This window comes from Cataglyphis hispanica, chromosome 1 (assembly GCF_021464435.1).
Source record: "Cataglyphis hispanica isolate Lineage 1 chromosome 1, ULB_Chis1_1.0, whole genome shotgun sequence".
NCBI classification, from domain to species: Eukaryota; Metazoa; Arthropoda; class Insecta; order Hymenoptera; family Formicidae; genus Cataglyphis; species Cataglyphis hispanica.
The window spans coordinates 14,047,022-14,065,146 of record NC_065954.1 but is presented as its reverse complement, the minus strand read 5'-3'; the positions used below and the strand labels follow the sequence as shown (position 1 = coordinate 14,065,146).

General features: G+C 32.4%; 3 protein-coding genes across 13 annotated transcripts in view; 1 reads left to right on the top strand and 2 right to left on the bottom strand.

Annotated features, from left to right (window-relative positions):
- Positions 1–7,178, bottom strand: part of LOC126854146 (protein PBDC1) — a 23,295-nt gene extending 16,117 nt beyond the window's left edge. The window contains exons 1-2 of one of the 3 annotated variants that reach the window (XM_050600587.1): positions 7,012–7,178; positions 88–153 (exon numbers count right to left, since the gene is read on the bottom strand). Coding sequence is in view for 1 of the 3 variants with exons in the window: in XM_050600567.1 (XP_050456524.1) it covers positions 88–153; positions 1,103–1,123 (87 nt within the window). In the remaining 2 variants the exon portion in view is untranslated. Of the gene's footprint in view, positions 1–87; positions 154–1,102; positions 1,325–2,784; positions 2,900–7,011 lie in introns of those variants that run through there. The other 2 variants (XM_050600577.1, XM_050600567.1) reach the window with 2 other exon arrangements.
- LOC126853857 (NADP-dependent malic enzyme) lies at positions 2,748–15,768 on the top strand. 4 transcript variants are annotated; one of them, XM_050599959.1, is made up of 9 exons: positions 2,748–2,830; positions 2,935–2,982; positions 7,186–7,330; positions 12,874–13,032; positions 13,127–13,489; positions 13,644–13,955; positions 14,047–14,415; positions 14,955–15,249; positions 15,326–15,768. In XM_050599959.1, the coding sequence occupies exons 1-9, from the start codon at positions 2,763–2,765 to the stop codon at positions 15,439–15,441; spliced, it is 1,875 nt and encodes a 624-aa protein (XP_050455916.1). In that variant the 5' UTR covers positions 2,748–2,762; the 3' UTR covers positions 15,442–15,768. The 4 variants fall into 4 exon arrangements, with proteins under 4 accessions (XP_050455916.1, XP_050455906.1, XP_050455925.1 ...); XM_050599949.1 differs by having other exon boundaries at positions 2,932–2,982; XM_050599968.1 differs by lacking the exons at positions 2,748–2,830; positions 2,935–2,982 and adding an exon at positions 3,247–3,523.
- The window catches only part of LOC126853793 (serine/threonine-protein kinase Doa), a 25,689-nt gene continuing 23,322 nt past the window's right edge, over positions 15,759–18,125 (bottom strand). For all 6 annotated transcript variants that reach the window (XM_050599864.1, XM_050599865.1, XM_050599877.1 and 3 more), the window contains 3 exons: positions 17,888–18,017; positions 17,545–17,795; positions 15,759–17,268 (listed from right to left, as the gene is read on the bottom strand). In XM_050599864.1, coding sequence (XP_050455821.1) covers positions 17,056–17,268; positions 17,545–17,795; positions 17,888–18,017 — 594 coding nt within the window. In that variant the 3' untranslated portion in view covers positions 15,759–17,055. The remainder of the gene's footprint in view (positions 17,269–17,544; positions 17,796–17,887; positions 18,018–18,125) is intronic.

The window sequence follows — 18,125 nt, the reverse complement described above, 5'->3', positions numbered from 1 at the left end:
TATACTAAACTATCTATATGCTAAATAGTAAATGAATAATATTATTAGTATTATTGATAGTAAATATTATCTGTGCATTTTACTTACATCATTGCCGAATTCTTCAGCAGGTCTGGACAATATACTAGAGCCAGCAATCAGTTGATCTGCTGTCTGTAATATGTAATTTATTACAATATAATTACATGTTACAATAAGTATTTTTATAAAATAATATATACAGTCATGTTCAAAAGTATTAGATACTCTTAATTTTTTTTTTATTTCTTAGTGTATATATGTATGTACAATGTGGATGTATATGTTTGTATGTATAGATCAAAATAAATAAAATACCACTTCAAATTTCAGCTAATTATTTATATAATAGTTGTTTGAACGCATTGAGAACATTTCATTTGTTTAGCAATTTTAACTTGATAATCCTTATGAATACAATAATAAAATTTGGACCTATTTACTCTTACTAAGTTTCAGAGAGCTGATTTGCTACAACAAGTGAAACTAGAATAACAACTAGAAACAAACAGAATATGAAAAATGGAACAAAGAATAGGGGCAAAATTTCTAAAACACATTCAGAAAACACAATTTAACATACATATGCTTTGCTAATTTAAATCTGATTACAATTGATGGTATGCAAATAATTGATGGTAATAATTGATGAAAATAATATGTTTAATAAACACAATTATTGATAAAAAAACTCGAGAAAGTATACATACACATAGGTTTCTTAATTAGTTTTCAGAACTCATTCAAATAAAAACTAATTTATTATTTCTTAATAAATATGTTAATAAACCTAATAATTTTCGACATGATTGTATATATCAAAGAAGTTTAAAGAAATACAACTAGAAGAAAACTTTAATAAATTAAATATAAATATTAATATAAATATTAATATATAAATTAATATTAATAATTGTTGAGCAAATATTGATGAAATAAGATTGTCATAAATTTTAAGCAAATAGTAAAATATTCAAAGATTTTTACAACTACATTAAAATTACATATTATAAGTACAAATGTGATCAGCTAGATTACTAACGTAAAAAAAAATTCTACAAAAAAAAAAAAATTAATTACATACCACATTTCCTATTTGCGCCATTGCGTATTCGCAAAATAATTATAATATGAAATGCGTATGATGTTATATATTAATGTGTATTATATACTGATTCATTTATTGAAATACAGAAGATGAAGCTGAAGAAACTCGTGGTAACATCAAGTATCAAGTCACAGTCATTAAACATATGTATGCAAGAGAGAGTCGGTTGTCTGTTCTTTTTGACGCTACGAATGTTTCCAACCGTTTGACTGACCAATCAGGACAAAAGAAGTAGATAATTCTTTGCTTCGATTGGTCAATTAAAAAATACGGTTAAACTGAGTGTACAATAAGTTTAATTACAATTGTTATTCTTTTTAAACCGTCTACAATGAATGTAGTAAGCTTTTAGTCTTCTGCTCTAACCCTAAAATATGACATAGTTTCAGAGAAATGTTCAAATGTTTTTCGCGTTGTCTGAAGCCCTAATCGCCAGGTTGAGGTTTGACCTGGCCAGACCCGAGCTCTTTTAAAACTTATGATTTAAAATCTTCCGATATAATTCCAAAGGTTTGTTTTTTATAAATTTAAATGTATCATTATATATATATATATATATATATATATATATATATATATATATAAATTATGTTGGTTAAGCTATTAATATTAGAATATATAGAAGTCTCAGTGGATATAACATTTGATGACACCAGGTAGAAAAAGTAATCTTTTCGATGACATTTTGACATCAAAATAACGTCAAAATTTTTTTCTTTATTTATAAATAACAGGAACAAGATAAAAGCAAAAATTGTATATAAGAGAAGCTAATTCTATATTTGAACAATGCATTTTATTATTCTAATATTTTTTTTTAATTTGCGTAAATTATAATTTAAGAACAAATGATTTTATACACGAAAGGCACCGCTAACACTATTATTTCGCTCTCTCTTTCTAGTCTGACACATCGAAGTCTACATTGTCATAATAAATTATGACTTTCACTTTGTTACGTGTTCACATTGCCGTTAAAAAAATAATTAAAGAAGTATTAGTGGGGAGAAAACTTTCGCAATAAAGGTATCGATGCGTTGATAAGTTTCCTTTCCACGAACACACAAGGATTTAAAATCATTGTAACAATAATTAATTTTACGAATTTTTAATCTTAATTCTGATAAGTGAATAAAAAAAAATCAAACACAATATATATTTCGTTTAAAATTAATTACATTGTTAAACAAAAGAAATAATAGAAGAAATAGAATTACGATAAAAATAATTTATCTGTAGAAATAGTTTGCATCTGAAATTATTGATGCACATGATACTTCGAAGAATAAAATTTTTCGAGTTAAAGAAAAAGTTTCGACTGGCACGGAAATTTGTCAAATATATTCTTTGGGACAATTAATTGATTATGCAAATTTCGCATAGCATATTCGCATGAAACATCAAATTTCAATCTCTTTTTCACAGCGAGAAAACTTTGGCTTCGAATGTTTTTACCCATATCGAAATTTGCTTCGTTAAATACTATGCGTAGAAAAGTCCTCACATCACACAAGGCGTTAAACATCAATCATTTATAAGGACTTTCTTCTTCTTGCGCCATGACATTGCTATTCGTTTGTTACGAGATGCGATTAAATAACAATATTCAGAATACGTAACGTGTCAATGCCGATGAATGCTTGTCAAAAAATACTTACTTGCTGCGATATGGGAGAGATCCCGGACGAGATGCTATCTTCTCAGGTAAAATACGATGAGCGTAATGTAAATTAATTTTTCTTCTTTGCAACTGAGTTCTCGTCTCTCTTTTTTTTACAATTGAGTTCGTCTCTTTTTTTTTCCAGCAGCGCGAAATCATCTTTCTCCGCACACGACACAGGATATTTCCCACGCGCGTAAGTACACGGATAATAAATATATCCTTACTGAAGCTAAAAATCTCGGGATTGACGCAAACATCGCCGCGGACGATATCGATGTGGGTGATCGCGTTAAAAGAAATTTTTTTTCGTACATTGTCGGAAATCGCGCTTTCATCTCGCCCGATATACGATTCTCTCTCGTGACCGAATTACCGGGGGCTTAACTAATTGGAGCGAAGGCTGTGTATCGAAACGGGCGAGCACTGCGATTCACATTCGCGATCCGCTCGCGCAAGAGCACTCCGATTTCACCAACGAGAGAAACTGACGGCTTGTGTGTTTCCTTTAGAAAAGTCTTATTTACTTCTGATATATACGAAAAATACGGCGTTATCTTCGCGCGGCCGATTGACACAGGGAAGTGATGAATTGTTTGTTATCGATACGCGAGATCGAGATAGATTGCAACGTGAATCTATCTAATTAGTCGCTTAAGTGTCTTGGTCGATTTGTCAACGATGGGCAACGGAAACTCAAAAGATAATCAACAAAATGGCAATCAAAACGGCAGAACGTAAGTTTTTCCAAATCGAAATCTTTCTTTTACTTCCGTGATTTCAATTTTTAATTTAACATCACTTTAAGCTTAGATTATTAGATTATATTCTTTTAAAACTATTTAACTATTTTATTTATTTTGTTAAACTATTTAACCAGTATATTTTTGTCGAAAATTCATGCTCATTTTTTAGATATCTAAGTGAGAAATTGTTCGCATTTATTATTTCTATTTGAAACAAAGTAAGAGTTTAATTTTAATAGAAATTAAATTTGTCGAAATTCTCTAAAATTTATAAATGTGAGAAAATTGAAGTTGAAAACAGAAGTAAAATTTGACATCGATTTCTCATTTGTCTATCCTCCTTTATTATATATTCTCTTAAATAGAATTTTAGTATATTATCATTGTAAATCAATGAATAGTCACTAATGATTTCAGTTATAAATATATATTGTAAATCAGTGAAATCTCAATGAAAGAATCAATTATAGCGGCTGTTTCAATTAGTAGCAATTTAAAATACGTCTTATAATATCATATATAAGATAAATTTAGCGATATTTTATTTAAAAAATATCTGAGATCAAAAGTCTTGTTTATTTTTCATCACATTTTAAGAGTAAAAATATGTATTATATATAATTTTGGATTTAAGTACTAGTTATATTTTTATTTCATATGTGCGTGGGAACTTTTCCTAAAAAACAAGAAATCCAAAACAAATCGAAAAAAATTCAAAAGTTATTTTATAAATATTTATTATTATTACAAATTAAGAATGAATTGAAATTTTTTACTGTCATAATCAGGAGGACATAATATGAGCTTTTTTACTAAAAATCAAATACTCACTGATGTTTGATGAAATTTTATGGTTATTGCTTTAATCTGACATTTTTATTGATTCGATTTAAGAAAATAATGGATTTATTTTCCTGATCATAAATACGATTTTAAAATTGCGCCATAAAAAAAAGTCATCTGTGAAAGTCATTTGTGAAAATAAATATTGGTACGTTTTGTAATATGGTACACACAATTTAATCAACATCTTGATTATTATTCATTTAAGTTATACAAATAAAATTTTCAACATAGATAAGAAATGACAAATATCAAAATTACGGAATCTACATAATAATTAATTTTTAAACGACTTGAAGAGAATTGCGTCATTTAGAATTACGTGTATATAAAATATTAGCAATATTTAATCATTTAGATTTCTCAAAGAAAATAAATTTTCGTTATCTCTGCGTTCTCTCTCCGCAAACTTTTTGTTATTTTTTTAAAATTATGTATGAGAAAGAGATAGAAATAGAGAAAGGGGAAGAGAGAAACTCTTAATTTCTAATATATAGAGAGTAATTTAATTTTTAATATTTTTGTAGGTCAATATTTGATAAACTGTGATATTGTAACGCAACTTTACAACATTAATGTTATTTAAAATTTATAAACACGCTTTATTTATATGATGTTGCGCGATTAGAGTTGAAAAGTTAAAGGCCAATGTCAATCGGAATTAATGTCGCGTGAAAATCACGTTTCGTCGATCACTCGCTTGATACGCATATCGTTGTATTGATAACTGAAATGATAAGCGGCTTCTACAGTATCGATCGGATTCTTCCTCGCTTAGAAGAAGCAAGTTTAATAACTCTTTGGTAACTTAGTAGAAAATTTGAGAAGATGCGACAGTCATCTTTCCCCACAAACGCGGAAGATAAGACGCGGGGAGTACAGTGTTTAGTCTGCATACAGCATGTCTTCGAGACAATTTCTAAGACCGTTCGGCTGCGGTTTGGCGGGCTTTCAAGGCCGCCGATCGGACGGTCTGCGTCACGTCATCCGGGATCTTAGACGTGAGTCTGAGATCTCATGTCGTCAGCTGTGCGACAGCATCAGGTAATAACCGATACACGTGGCGCAGATCGATCTTTGTCGAACAATCATTTGAACAATGCGTGAAACGCTTGCGTCATTCTCTTGTTCATCGAATTTCTCTCGTTTTAAAGGTAATTTTTTTTTCTCGTTAAGCGCGAGCCGTACAATTTGATTCATTTGATATTGGTGTAAATGTTTCATATTCAAATGTCGCTTATGCCAGCAAACTATAAATTAATTTTTGTATATATGAATTTTATATATAAATAAAAAAATTATTTTTATCTTTATTATGTAACGTATTTTTTTTATTAGCAGAATTATTTATATAGCTGTTTTTAATTTACACGGAAGGCACTTATTTATTAATTACTTATTAATTTTGGAAATATTATAACCAGTTTATATAGATCTATATGAGAGAGTACATTGCTTTCATAAAAAATATCAAACAAATTTTTATTGATTTATAAATAAATAAATATATAGACTCAGATTTATCATATACATACATATATATATATATATATATATATATATATATATATATATATGTATATAGTATATATATATATATATATATATGTATATATATATATATATTTAATATAGGTATAAATATCTCCTTATACTAATCTATAGAGATTTCGCAATAGATAGAATATCATTGAGACCATAGCTTATAATTAATATAATTAGTTTCTACACACTTTTTTATTTATCTTATATTCTTTAGAAAATTCTATATTTCTTGATTTTTACAGCTTTTTGTAATTTTTCCTGAATATTTTTTAATCATTTCATTTTTATTTTCTTTTTACATTTTTTATAACTACAAAAATATATACATATATATTATGTATGTGCATATGTATGCGTGACATAATGCTTCAATAATTTTGCAACTAATTAAAATAGTAATGCATAGCCATAACTTGTGCATGACTTGTCATAATAGTCATAATTTAATTCGGTTAAACTTTAAACTTTGATCTAGTTTAAGATGAGAAAGCAAAAATGCGATACGATATATTCTGTTAAACTTTGTTCCGATGTATGATTTTCTATTAATTGTAGAAAATTGACTTTTACAACTATTTTTTAGTTTTTTGCATTTCTCATTATTGATTAAAAGTGACATTCGTCAATCGAAAGATGCACAGCACGCGCGATCGCGCGATAAACGCGCGTGCGCCGGACCATACCTCTTTACAGGCACGTATTTTGTAGGCACTCAATGCAATCATCATTGTCTGTTGCATGATAAATTGATAGCTAATTAATTGATTCATTTCAGACGAGAATCTCAAAATTTTGTCAAAACATTGTTATAAAATAAGATTCTGCTATTTATATTTATAAAATATAAATTAAGTTGTATAATTATGTTATATATACAATATTATATATATATATATATATATATATATATATATATATGTATGTGTGTGTGTGTGTGTGTGTGTGTGTGTGTTTGCAAAATATTTTTTTCTCAGTCAAACTAAAAATAAATCATAATATCGAGATAATTATCAACATGGTTAGAATAAAAATGCGTTTTTAAAATATATAATAATAAAAGACGTAAATAATATTTGTAAAAGAATCGTCACCTTTAGCAGGTACGGCGGCGCTTTTTATTTTCCCCCTACCCTTTGATCACGCCGACGCGCCACGCATCACGTCATTGTCGCGTTCTATGTTCTATATCCTACCAACGACGGCACTGCCTTGCGTTATATACGTCCGTCCGAACGCTCTCAGAGATATCTGGCATTCGTTCGCAGGATCCAAAGCAGTAGTCGTCCCGACTGCAGGAACAAAATGTCAAGCGTGGAGCGCGATCAGCTGGGCCAACGAGGAAGCGGCGACTCACGATGCGCCGGTCTTCTGCGCGGCCTCGACCACATCAGGGACCCGCAGTTAAACAAGGTGTGTTAGATATTGCATATTTGCTATAGTCACCGCGAGATAATTGCTATTCGTGATGTTTATTGTTCGCATTATTACTTATGTATAGGCGACCAACGCAGTCGTTCTAACCGAGGCTTGTACGATGTGGAAATCGTTATTAATTAAATTAAGAAAAACAATGAATGTTTTTAATTTTTATAAAAAAAGAAACATTTAGGAGCTCCCGGACAGGGAGAGAGAGAGAGAGAAAGAGAAAAATATTTTTGATATCTTCATATCGATATCATCGATAAGCGGATATATATTTTTCCATTTCTTGAATAGCAAAACATACGCTATCACTGTTCGTGGAAAATATTGATTTATCATTCATTGCATTCACTCAGCTGATCACTTAAAAAAATAGCTGGAGAGAAAATTAGATATATTTCTTATATTAGCTAATATAAAATTAACTTTGTTTGATATCTCTCAGAGAGAACTCCAGGTCATTTTAAGCATTAAATACATGGATATTGACGCAATCGTTGCGACATATTGCGAGTGAACTGTCAACTGAGCTTCGCAAATCAAACAGGGTAACGGTAAAGTAAATAATTTATACCAAGCAAATATTTCACGAATATTCCGAGCTAAGCTTAAAAGGTTGCAACAAGTATGACGTAATTGTTGCAACCTTTTAATGTATTCGTTTCGACAATAAAATGCAAAATGACTGCAAATTACTTGTGGTAATGTCTGGCCACGCTTGCGCAATCTCGACATATAATTGAGTATTCTTCGCAACTTGATACGTTCCTGAAGTTTTGCAACCTTATCTTTTTCTTTTCGTATTATTCAATTTTAAATCGCGAAATATCATTTATTATTTATTGAGACAAAGTCTAAATTATGAAACTGAGTTTTTGTCGCTTTCGAGTTTTCTAGTAAAAATAAAATGGTATAGAAACTTTGATCTCTTCGTCAAAACAGATAAATTCGTTTATATTTATATTATTCTATCTAGAAAAAAATTAATTACTTTGATTTTTATAAAAATATAATATTTTTAATTCTATGCAGCTTTCAAAAATTACGTGAAATTACTTTAATATTGCTTTCACGATACCATTCGCGTATAAAGTAATTTTATCTTATTTGCAAAATTAACTTAATTCTTTTACGCAAGAAGATCGCGAGTAATGTTAAAAAATCAAGGAAAATGACGTTTGGCCGAGCTTAATAATATTTTTAGATCGTGCGGCAACATTATTCGCATCATTGTTCAGCTACGATCGGTCTCGTTTTGACGCGATTCTTCTGGTAGGTCATGGGGAGCGAGTCACTTTATATTCAAGAAATCAAGAATAGGGCGCCGTATATCGATCCGTGCATAGGGTCACGCCGTCACGGAAGTCAAGAACCCCGGCAACCGTTTCTACGGTCGGTTGTTTTATCGCGGGATGCGAAAATCCCGCATGATCAGGAAAAAAAGTGACAGTGCGCGCCGGAGATAAATGGAGACCGATTGGTGGACTCTGGTCCCGGACTGGAATCGCGTCTCGCGCATTCCTGAGAGTCTGCTCGCTCTGGACGGAAGGGTATTTCCGTAATATTACTTGCACTGCGATTTCGTGTTACGCCTTTCTTCTTCTCGCCGAAATCTGCGATCTTTTTTTTTGCACGACAATTGTCTTGACTTTTTTTTGAACTAACGTATCTTGATGCGCGCCAAAGATATATCGAGCTTGTATTAATTTCTATTATTTTTTTTTTGTTTTCATTTATTGTCTATTATCGAAAAATGAGAGCTTGAATTTTAACCCTCGCATAACTGAATCGATCAATGTTGGTTAATTTTAATTGTGTAGAACTTGATTCTTATTCTGTCATCTTGTCTATCTTTTAATTTCAGATTTGACTAATTAATAAATTTTGATAAAATTAATTACATAACACATAATAGTATTTATTCATTATAATGGTGAAAAATAAGCGGCAAATATTAGCAAATTTCAAACATTATTAAGCAAATAGAAGAGATCTCTATCTTATTTTGCACAGTTAATGTAAAAACAGGATAAGTGAAATTTGAAAGCGACAATTTATCTTATTTAATAACACATATTTCTAAGAAAATATCGGAACGCATTCCCACAAACAGCTTTGTCAGCATTATCAGCTTACTCACCAGATATAATCATACCGCAAAGATTTTATCTTCTAAAGAAACACAAAGCTCCGTATTCAAATTAGCATCAAATAACATAAATTCCAAGTGTGTTCCATAATTAAAATAATTTAATTATAAAAATACTTTTATATAATATTTTAGTAAATATATCTTTATATATATATATATATATATATATATATATATATATATATATATTACTTAAAAGAGATACATTTTTGTTTTCCTTTGGACATCATTTTGGCGGTTCAAAAATAATGTATATAATTACTTTTTTAAGTAATTTATATTTTATAAGATTAAGCCGTATTGTATATATTTTATTCAACTGAAACTAAAGAGTATAGCATGATAATCTTTTTTGTGAACAAAATATTAATAAAATCTTAATTATAGTCTTCGTTTTAGGATACGTATTAATAGACAGAGAGAGAGAGAGAGAGAGAGAGAGAGAGAGAGAGAGAGAGAAAGAAGAGAGAGAGAGAGAGAGAGAGAGAGAGAGAGAGAGAGAGAGAGAGAGAGAGAGAGAGAACGAAACCATATATACCACCCAGTGGAAAAGTACAGGCTCGATCGCGTACACTGACCTCTCCGTTGAATTAGATCAATTCTGATGTTCGACCAGTGTCGTTTCGAAAAAAAATTATTTTTTAACAGGTGACAATAGCGTTGTGTACACGTAGCAGAAAAAAATTAGAAGAATTCACATACAGTAATGTGTTTCATGTAACAATGTTGAGAGGGAAGTTAAAGAATTAAATGCTTTATTTTCTTTCGTAAAGTTTCTCTAGAAATCTTAATCTTCCAAGGCCGATCTTATGTAATAAGAGAAAAACAAGAACATTGCTGCATTTGCGATACGTTATCATAAGGCACTTAAGCTCACCATCTGTACGACAATGTACATTGTTATCGAAGAGATAATAATAGAATATAAATATTCGCAGATGCGTGAAAAAAAAATCGCAATATTTTTTTTCCGGTATAATTTTTGAAACATTGCACAAAAATCGATTTTTTATGTATCCAAATAATTCACGCGCGTAACAAATATATTTATAGGATATTTTGTATCTGTGAACTGGTTGCATTTCAAAAAATTTTAGTTGCGAGAGAAAAGAATATATATCTACATCGATCTTGGTTTAAAGAGTTTGAAAATGATAGAAAGAACGCGTAGAATATCTTTATCTCTTAAATAGAATCAGTGTATTATCACTGAAAAACAATGAATAGTGACTGATGATCTCAATAAATACATATAACATTGCAAATTAGTGAAATATTATTGAAGAAAATCAGTTAATGGTAGTTGCTGTTTTAATCAGTAATTAATTTTTCAAAATGTATTTTATAATATATATGATAAATTCTTTTATAGCGATATATATTTTATTAAAGAAATCTTTGTCAAAGAAATATCTGAGTATCAGCAACAATCTTCTTCCATTTTTTTATGATTATATCATACCTTATAATTGAAAAATAGTCTAACCAAAAGAAAAAGATTGTAGACACGTTATCGATGTCAGAACGAACCAGTTTGATTATCACTCCTGGAAACGAATAATACATACTCGTTGAACTTTTCCCATGGTTGTAGGTACTGAAATCATCGCCAAGCAATGCGGTTCATCAACCGTAGTCAGATAAGTCGGCCGGATAACGAGTTGCAAATTACGTTCCTCCACAATGTCGATGTTTCATTAATATCATTAATTACATTGTTACATCATTGCGCGTTTTCTGCAATTTCACCTTATTAATCTTATTATACTTGCAATTGTTAGTTTTGCAAAAAAAGAAGGAACTGGACGGATCAGCTGTGTCAAAAATTAATAGATTTAATACATTTCGAGATTCGTGAATTTGACATTTGTGCTCTACTCTCTAATGTCAAATTCACGAATCTGGAAATGTATTAGATTATTAATTTTTAGTGTAGCTAATCCGTTCAATTCCTTCTAAATCTCGCTCATTAAAATATTAGAGATCAGAAAGGAAGTTTGGAAAGATATCGTCTCAAATATGAATAAGTATTATTATATAGCGTTTGATTTTTTCTCAAATTTTTGATTCTGTGACTGTTATATGTAATTCTTTCTTTAAAACATTTATAATTATGATTTCATGTAATATATTCATCATTAATGATGGAACTGACACAGTCAATGTTTGTGCTAGACAAAATTGCATTTGAAATGCGAGTATCTGTTAAATTTTAATGATGAAACAATTATAAGTGACGGCAATCGTTTGATCGCGACTGATTTAAATATTTAAAGATAAGTTTAAAGATTAAACTTGGCACAGTTTAACGTTCACTTCAAAAAGCATTGAAAGAAAGGGAATCAATGTCCCTCTAAGATACTATATCATCATATTGATAGCATGTATATATACATATATGATGTCCATATATGTTCAATAAAAAAAAATAAAAATAAATAAATATATATATGTATATATATATATATATATATATATATATATATATACATATATTTTTTTCATTTTTGAAATATATATATATATATATATATATATATATATATATACATATATACACGCGTTAATCACGATTCAATCATGATTCAATCATGCACATATAATTATCTTTTTTCTTTAATTGTACGAGATTCAATTTATTTTTGCAAATAATAATATTTAAACCAGATTCGATTATATAACTATGTTGCCACATTATGGAAGTTAGTATCCTTGCAAGTGAATGTAGATCATACAAGTCCTGAGGGTATGTTCTCTCTCTCTCTCTACTATAGGTACCTTACCATTTCCATTTTCATTAGATTCTGTCATGATACTTCTGTCGTGATACACGCATGCACATTGACCAATTTAGTTTGTAAAAACCGAGGTGGAACGACGGTCAGCAGACGATCACCTTTCACCCACGTTACGATTGCATAATCAGCGCAATGTCAGTCTTTTTAATTGCAGTCAGAGTCGAAACTGCCGAGGCAAAAAAATTAGAGTTAAAGATATCACGAAACAAATTTGCCTCTAATTAAATGTAGTCATAAAGAGTTCAATCTTTCTGATTCACGAGATATATTATGAGGAAAAGAGTTGGCGATAACGACAGCATGTGCATGTCGCGTGTCGGTATTAAACGCTATCTCTCGCAAAAATACTCGATACGATAATAGAAATCGGACTAATATATATATATATATATATATATATATATATATGTCTGAGGTACGAGAGATACGATTTACTTTTTTTTCGATTCTTAAAAAAGAGGCTGGAGATTAACACGAGTTAAAATATGAATCATATTTGCGATGAATGTGAATGACAATTTTGATTTAATTTTTCTTTTCCACAAATGTAATTGCATAATTAAACAATTGTCTCGTTACAGGGTATGGCATTCACTATCGAGGAAAGACAGGTGCTTGGTATACACGGTCTTCTACCAGTGGCTGTGAAAACACAAGATGAGCAAGTAGAGCTCTGCCGTCTCAATCTGGAACGCTATACAGATGATCTTTCGAAATACATATATCTCATAGGTCTACTGGTACATACTGGTGAAACGCGGTTATTGTATCGCTTCGGATCGGAGATCCGAAATATACACGAAATATATATGAAATATATCTTGTTTTTCCTAGGACAGAAACGAGAAACTCTTCTACCGTTTGGTGTCAGAGAATGTAAGTAAAATGATGCCGCTGATATATACGCCAACTGTAGGTCTGGCGTGTCAGAAGTTCGGTCTGGTCTATCGCAGGCCTCGCGGCCTCTTCGTGAGTATCCACGATCGAGGGCACGTCTACGATATCTTGAAGAACTGGCCCGAGCATGATGTACGGGCGATCGTTGTCACAGATGGTGAAAGGATACTGGGATTGGGTGACCTGGGCGCGTATGGTATGGGTATCCCGATCGGGAAACTGACATTATACACCGCGTTGGCCGGCATCAAACCTCACCAGTGCCTACCTATCACTCTGGATGTCGGTACCAATACTCAGGTGTGTGAAAACACATCGCATTTTCGAATATCAGACGACTCGAAATATCCTCGCCTTGTTGTCCTTCGTCAATGAGTTATATGTGTGTTTATTGTGATTTTTAATTTAAAAAATTCACAAACGTCTGTCATATTCTCCCTCTCTCTTCTTGCAGTTGTTACTGGACGATCCCTTGTATATTGGTCACAGACATAAGCGTGTCACTGGACAGGACTACGATGACCTTCTGGAAGAATTCATGAAAGCTGTCGTAAAGCGGTACGGCCCGAATACATTGATCCAATTCGAGGACTTTGGCAACGTTAACGCATTCAAGCTACTCCGAAAGTATCGCGATGAATATTGTACCTTTAACGATGATATTCAGGGCACTGCCGCCGTCGCTCTCGCCGGATTATTTGCATCGCTTCGCATTACACGAAAGAAACTCTCGGAGAACACGATCGTGTTTCAGGGCGCCGGAGAGGTGCGCCGAAAAGCATTTATTTTAAACCCAATATAAAAAAACAAAAGGTATGATATGCGTGAATCATAATCTGTTATAAAACTGTTTATAGGCTTCGTTAGGTATCGCAGCGTTGTGCGTGATGGCGATGAAGAAAGAAGGAATGACCGAGGAGGAAGCTAAGAATAAAATCTGGATAGTGGACTCAAAAGGATTATTGGTGAAAGATCGTCCTAAGGGCGGACTGACAGAGCATAAAATGCAATTTGTTCGCAACGACGACCCAATTGACTCTTTGCTAGACGTTGTCAAGAAAGCCAAACCATCGGTTATCATCGGCGCGGCCGCTGTCCGAGGTGCCTTCACAACCGAGATATTGAAGGAGATGGCGCGAAATAATGAAAACCCTGTCATCTTCGCTCTGAGCAATCCTACGAGCAAGGCGGAATGCACAGCTGAAGAAGCATACACTGCTACGGAGGTCAGAAAGTGACATGTGTGTGTGTGTGTGTGTGTGTGTGTACACACACACACACACACACACACACATATACATATATATTCTCGTCTCCAGCAAATTGTTCTTAAAATATTTTTTTTGTAATTTTCAATACATCATTCTGGTCCAATATGGAAAATCGTAAAATATATAAGATTCTCTTCGTAGATCAGATGATTATAAATGACGATTAATTATCATTAATTATCCTTAAGTCTATTTTCGCCGACAATAGACTCGTACAGATTGAATTGTTTGATGAAGGCGAAATAAAATTGCCGGTATATTTTCTCTATCTATATTATGAATACAAGTTTGAGAGATATAATTTGAAAAAAGTAATTTATTTTGCAAGAAAAGAGATAAACACGAATTTTCATTTCTGACATCATAAATTGATATGATTGCAATAGGAAAACAACAGGAGTCATAAAATATATATGTAAATGTGAGAAATATGAAATATTTCATCAATAGGTGTTTTGCTGAATATTTAATCAACTGTCCTCTTAATTTCATAGGGAAGATGCATATTTGCAAGTGGCTCGCCTTTTCCGCCGGTGACGTACAATAATAAGACTTTCTATCCTGGTCAGGGTAATAACAGTTACATCTTTCCTGGAGTTGCATTAGCCGTGATTTGCGCCGGTATACGCACCATTCCCGAAGATGTCTTCCTCATTGCTGCGTCGGCTCTCGCCGACTTGGTAACTCAAAACGACTTGGACATTGGAAATCTTTATCCGCCGTTACAGGACATACAGAAATGTTCGATGTTTATAGCGTGCGCGCTCATGAAATATGCCTACGAGACTTGTGAGTAGAAATATTATTGTACAAACATTGGTATATAAGCATTTTATACAAATGCTTCTTCTTTCTTCTTTTTCAGGCATTGCGACTACCTATCCACAGCCTAAAGATTGCGAGATGTTCCTTAGAGCGCAGTTGTACGATACGAGCTATAAGTCGTCTGTACCACCGATTTACTCATGGCCTAAGCTATAATTATCTTTATTAATTAGATCAAGATATTTCTTGCACACAATTACTTTGGGTCCAAGAAAGAGAAGACTACATAAACATTCAAGAGGAAACAAATTTTGCTTGTTTCCTTAAAGCCTGTTGATCGGGCTTATTTTATTTCAAGCATCGCGTACTAAAAGATTATATAACTAATTTGTAAGAAAAAAAAGAAGAGAAGTTACGCAATATCATGGCAATAAACTCGGGTTAGAAGCGAAGTAACATTATTTAAAGATAAATATAAAAGAGATGTAAAATAATTGATTTGCTGGTTGAACACAAATAAATATCGACGCTGGTTTGAAAGAAGTGTATTTATTGCTACTCGGAATATCGCTCTTTTGTAGAAGTAAATATACCCCGTTTAACACGAGCAGCAGGTATATAACATCCTTCATTTCGCAGATATAGTATAATTAAGGTCAAACAAAACTTATACGGATGACACGAGTTGTGTAAATTAAACATGACGGAAAAAAATGGGAACGGGATGATTCTCGCGTGTGCAATACACACCAATGTTTCTGTAATATTCACAATATATGTTTTTCGATTTAAATTAAATCTTCGTGAAATATATAATATGATATATAGAATATAAAATATCAACGAATTTTTTTGTTTTATTAGGCCGCGAACTTAAAGTTGATTATAGCATGATAAATCGCATCAGAAACTTCAAGTGGGTTCCATATTCAAATACGAAAAAAAAAAGAAAAAAAGAATCGTTGAGAGAACATTCTCTAAGACATAATTATGTATTCTTATGTTTTAAGATGTATATAATTCACAACGATGAAATTGATTGTTACTCATACACTCCCTCTCTTTGCTCGCTCGCTCGCTCATTTTCTCTCGATTCTAATCAACTTTACTGTCGTTTGAAATTATATCGCTATAGAATACCGTTACGCACGGCTAGAACACGTCCGTGGTCGTCAATTTATAACGAATGTATTATAAACTGCGGACCCAAAGGTGATCTTTATATTCCAAACTTTGCGTTTTTTATCGCATATTAACATGGTAATAAATTTAAGAGACACAAATGTACAGAAGAGCATTTAAAAAATTGCTTAAAATTGCGGGACTCTGTTACGCTACACTGAGCAGACACACTGACTTATCCGCGTCAGTAACGAGGATCACGTGTTGCCATTTCGATGATCGATAATCGCGATAGAAACAGACAGACGTAAGCGACGAGAAGTAATCTTCGCTCAAGTATAATCGCTTGTCGTTGAATGCACTTGAATTAAGTCCAAGTTTCACGGCACCGCCGCGCATTACTGTCTTTCCTACGTATAGATTTAAGTTACATCGAGTGCGGGGATCAAAAATTGTGAGAAAACCCAATGATCAGTATCAATACATGCGCACTCTCGCGCGCATATACTTAACACATATACTTATACACATACATGCTATCTCTTAGCACTTATTCAATGCTTGCCTCATTTCATGTCATCGGGTTTCGTTGCTACGAAAGAGACATGTTTTCATGAAAACTAATGATACCAAAACAAAGACGTAGGGCAGTAGTGTCGTTGAAAGCGGAGTGTCTGTCCAGCACGGAGGTCGGTCCCTTTCCTAGCTTCATCGAGAGAGTGAGTGTGATCGTTCGTGGGGCTGTTGAGAATCACCAGCCGCACGTGGATCGGGCAATCTCTGTGACGCCGGCAGGGCGTCGAAAAATGGATGCGTCAATGCATCCTTCAGGGTGATACGCTGTGATGGTTCGTATTCGAGCATTCTCTGAATGAGGTCGAATAACTGACGGTGCTCTTCGTCGTCGGATAGCATATAACGCTATAACATAAGAACATATATCATTTTATGATATTATCCAAGGCCTGAATGAAGGCCTTATTGAATTACACATTAACAGAATGCCTGATAATGCCTCTTAATGTGTTATAACTAAAGATTTATTCGATCACTAATTATAAGTAAATTTTATAAATTTAAAAAAGAAATTTTAATCTACGTTCTCAAAATCTCTTCACATTCTCTTTGATAAAATTCTGATCTTTAATACGCAAACTCAATTTTAATGTTTAATTCAAATCCAATAAAAATACTAACGTGCAATGGCTTGCAGTTATCTCGGACGTATCTACCGGCCGAGCTTTTGTCGTCCCAATCCAATTTGCCGTGATAAAAGTATTTGGTTTTAGTCTTGCGAGCCATGCGATGTGGTATGGTGCCGAGTATGCGCTCCATCATCGCTAGGTGCTCACGATTATCATGCGTCTGGAATAACGTGATGCCCAGGTATAACTCGAACAGGATGCAGCCGATAGACCAGACGTCACATGGTTGAGACCAACCCAGTTCTGTAAAATACAGAAAGATTGATTTATGTGTAATAATATATATAATGTACATCTAAAATAAAAAAAAAATATTAAAAGAGAGCTGCACTTACCTAAAATTACTTCAGGCGCTCTATAATGTCTCGTGCTTACAATTGTACTGTGATGTTCATGATCGAAAGTGGCGCTACCGAAATCAATGAGTCTAATGTCGGTTCGTTTCACGCGTCTCGTATCCCTCCGCTTAAAAAGAAAAAGCTTTTTTGAAACACTTTAGAATAAAAGTTTACTCTAAACATCGAATTTTCGGTTTTGACTTAATAATAATCTCAATATCCCGTTACCGACAAT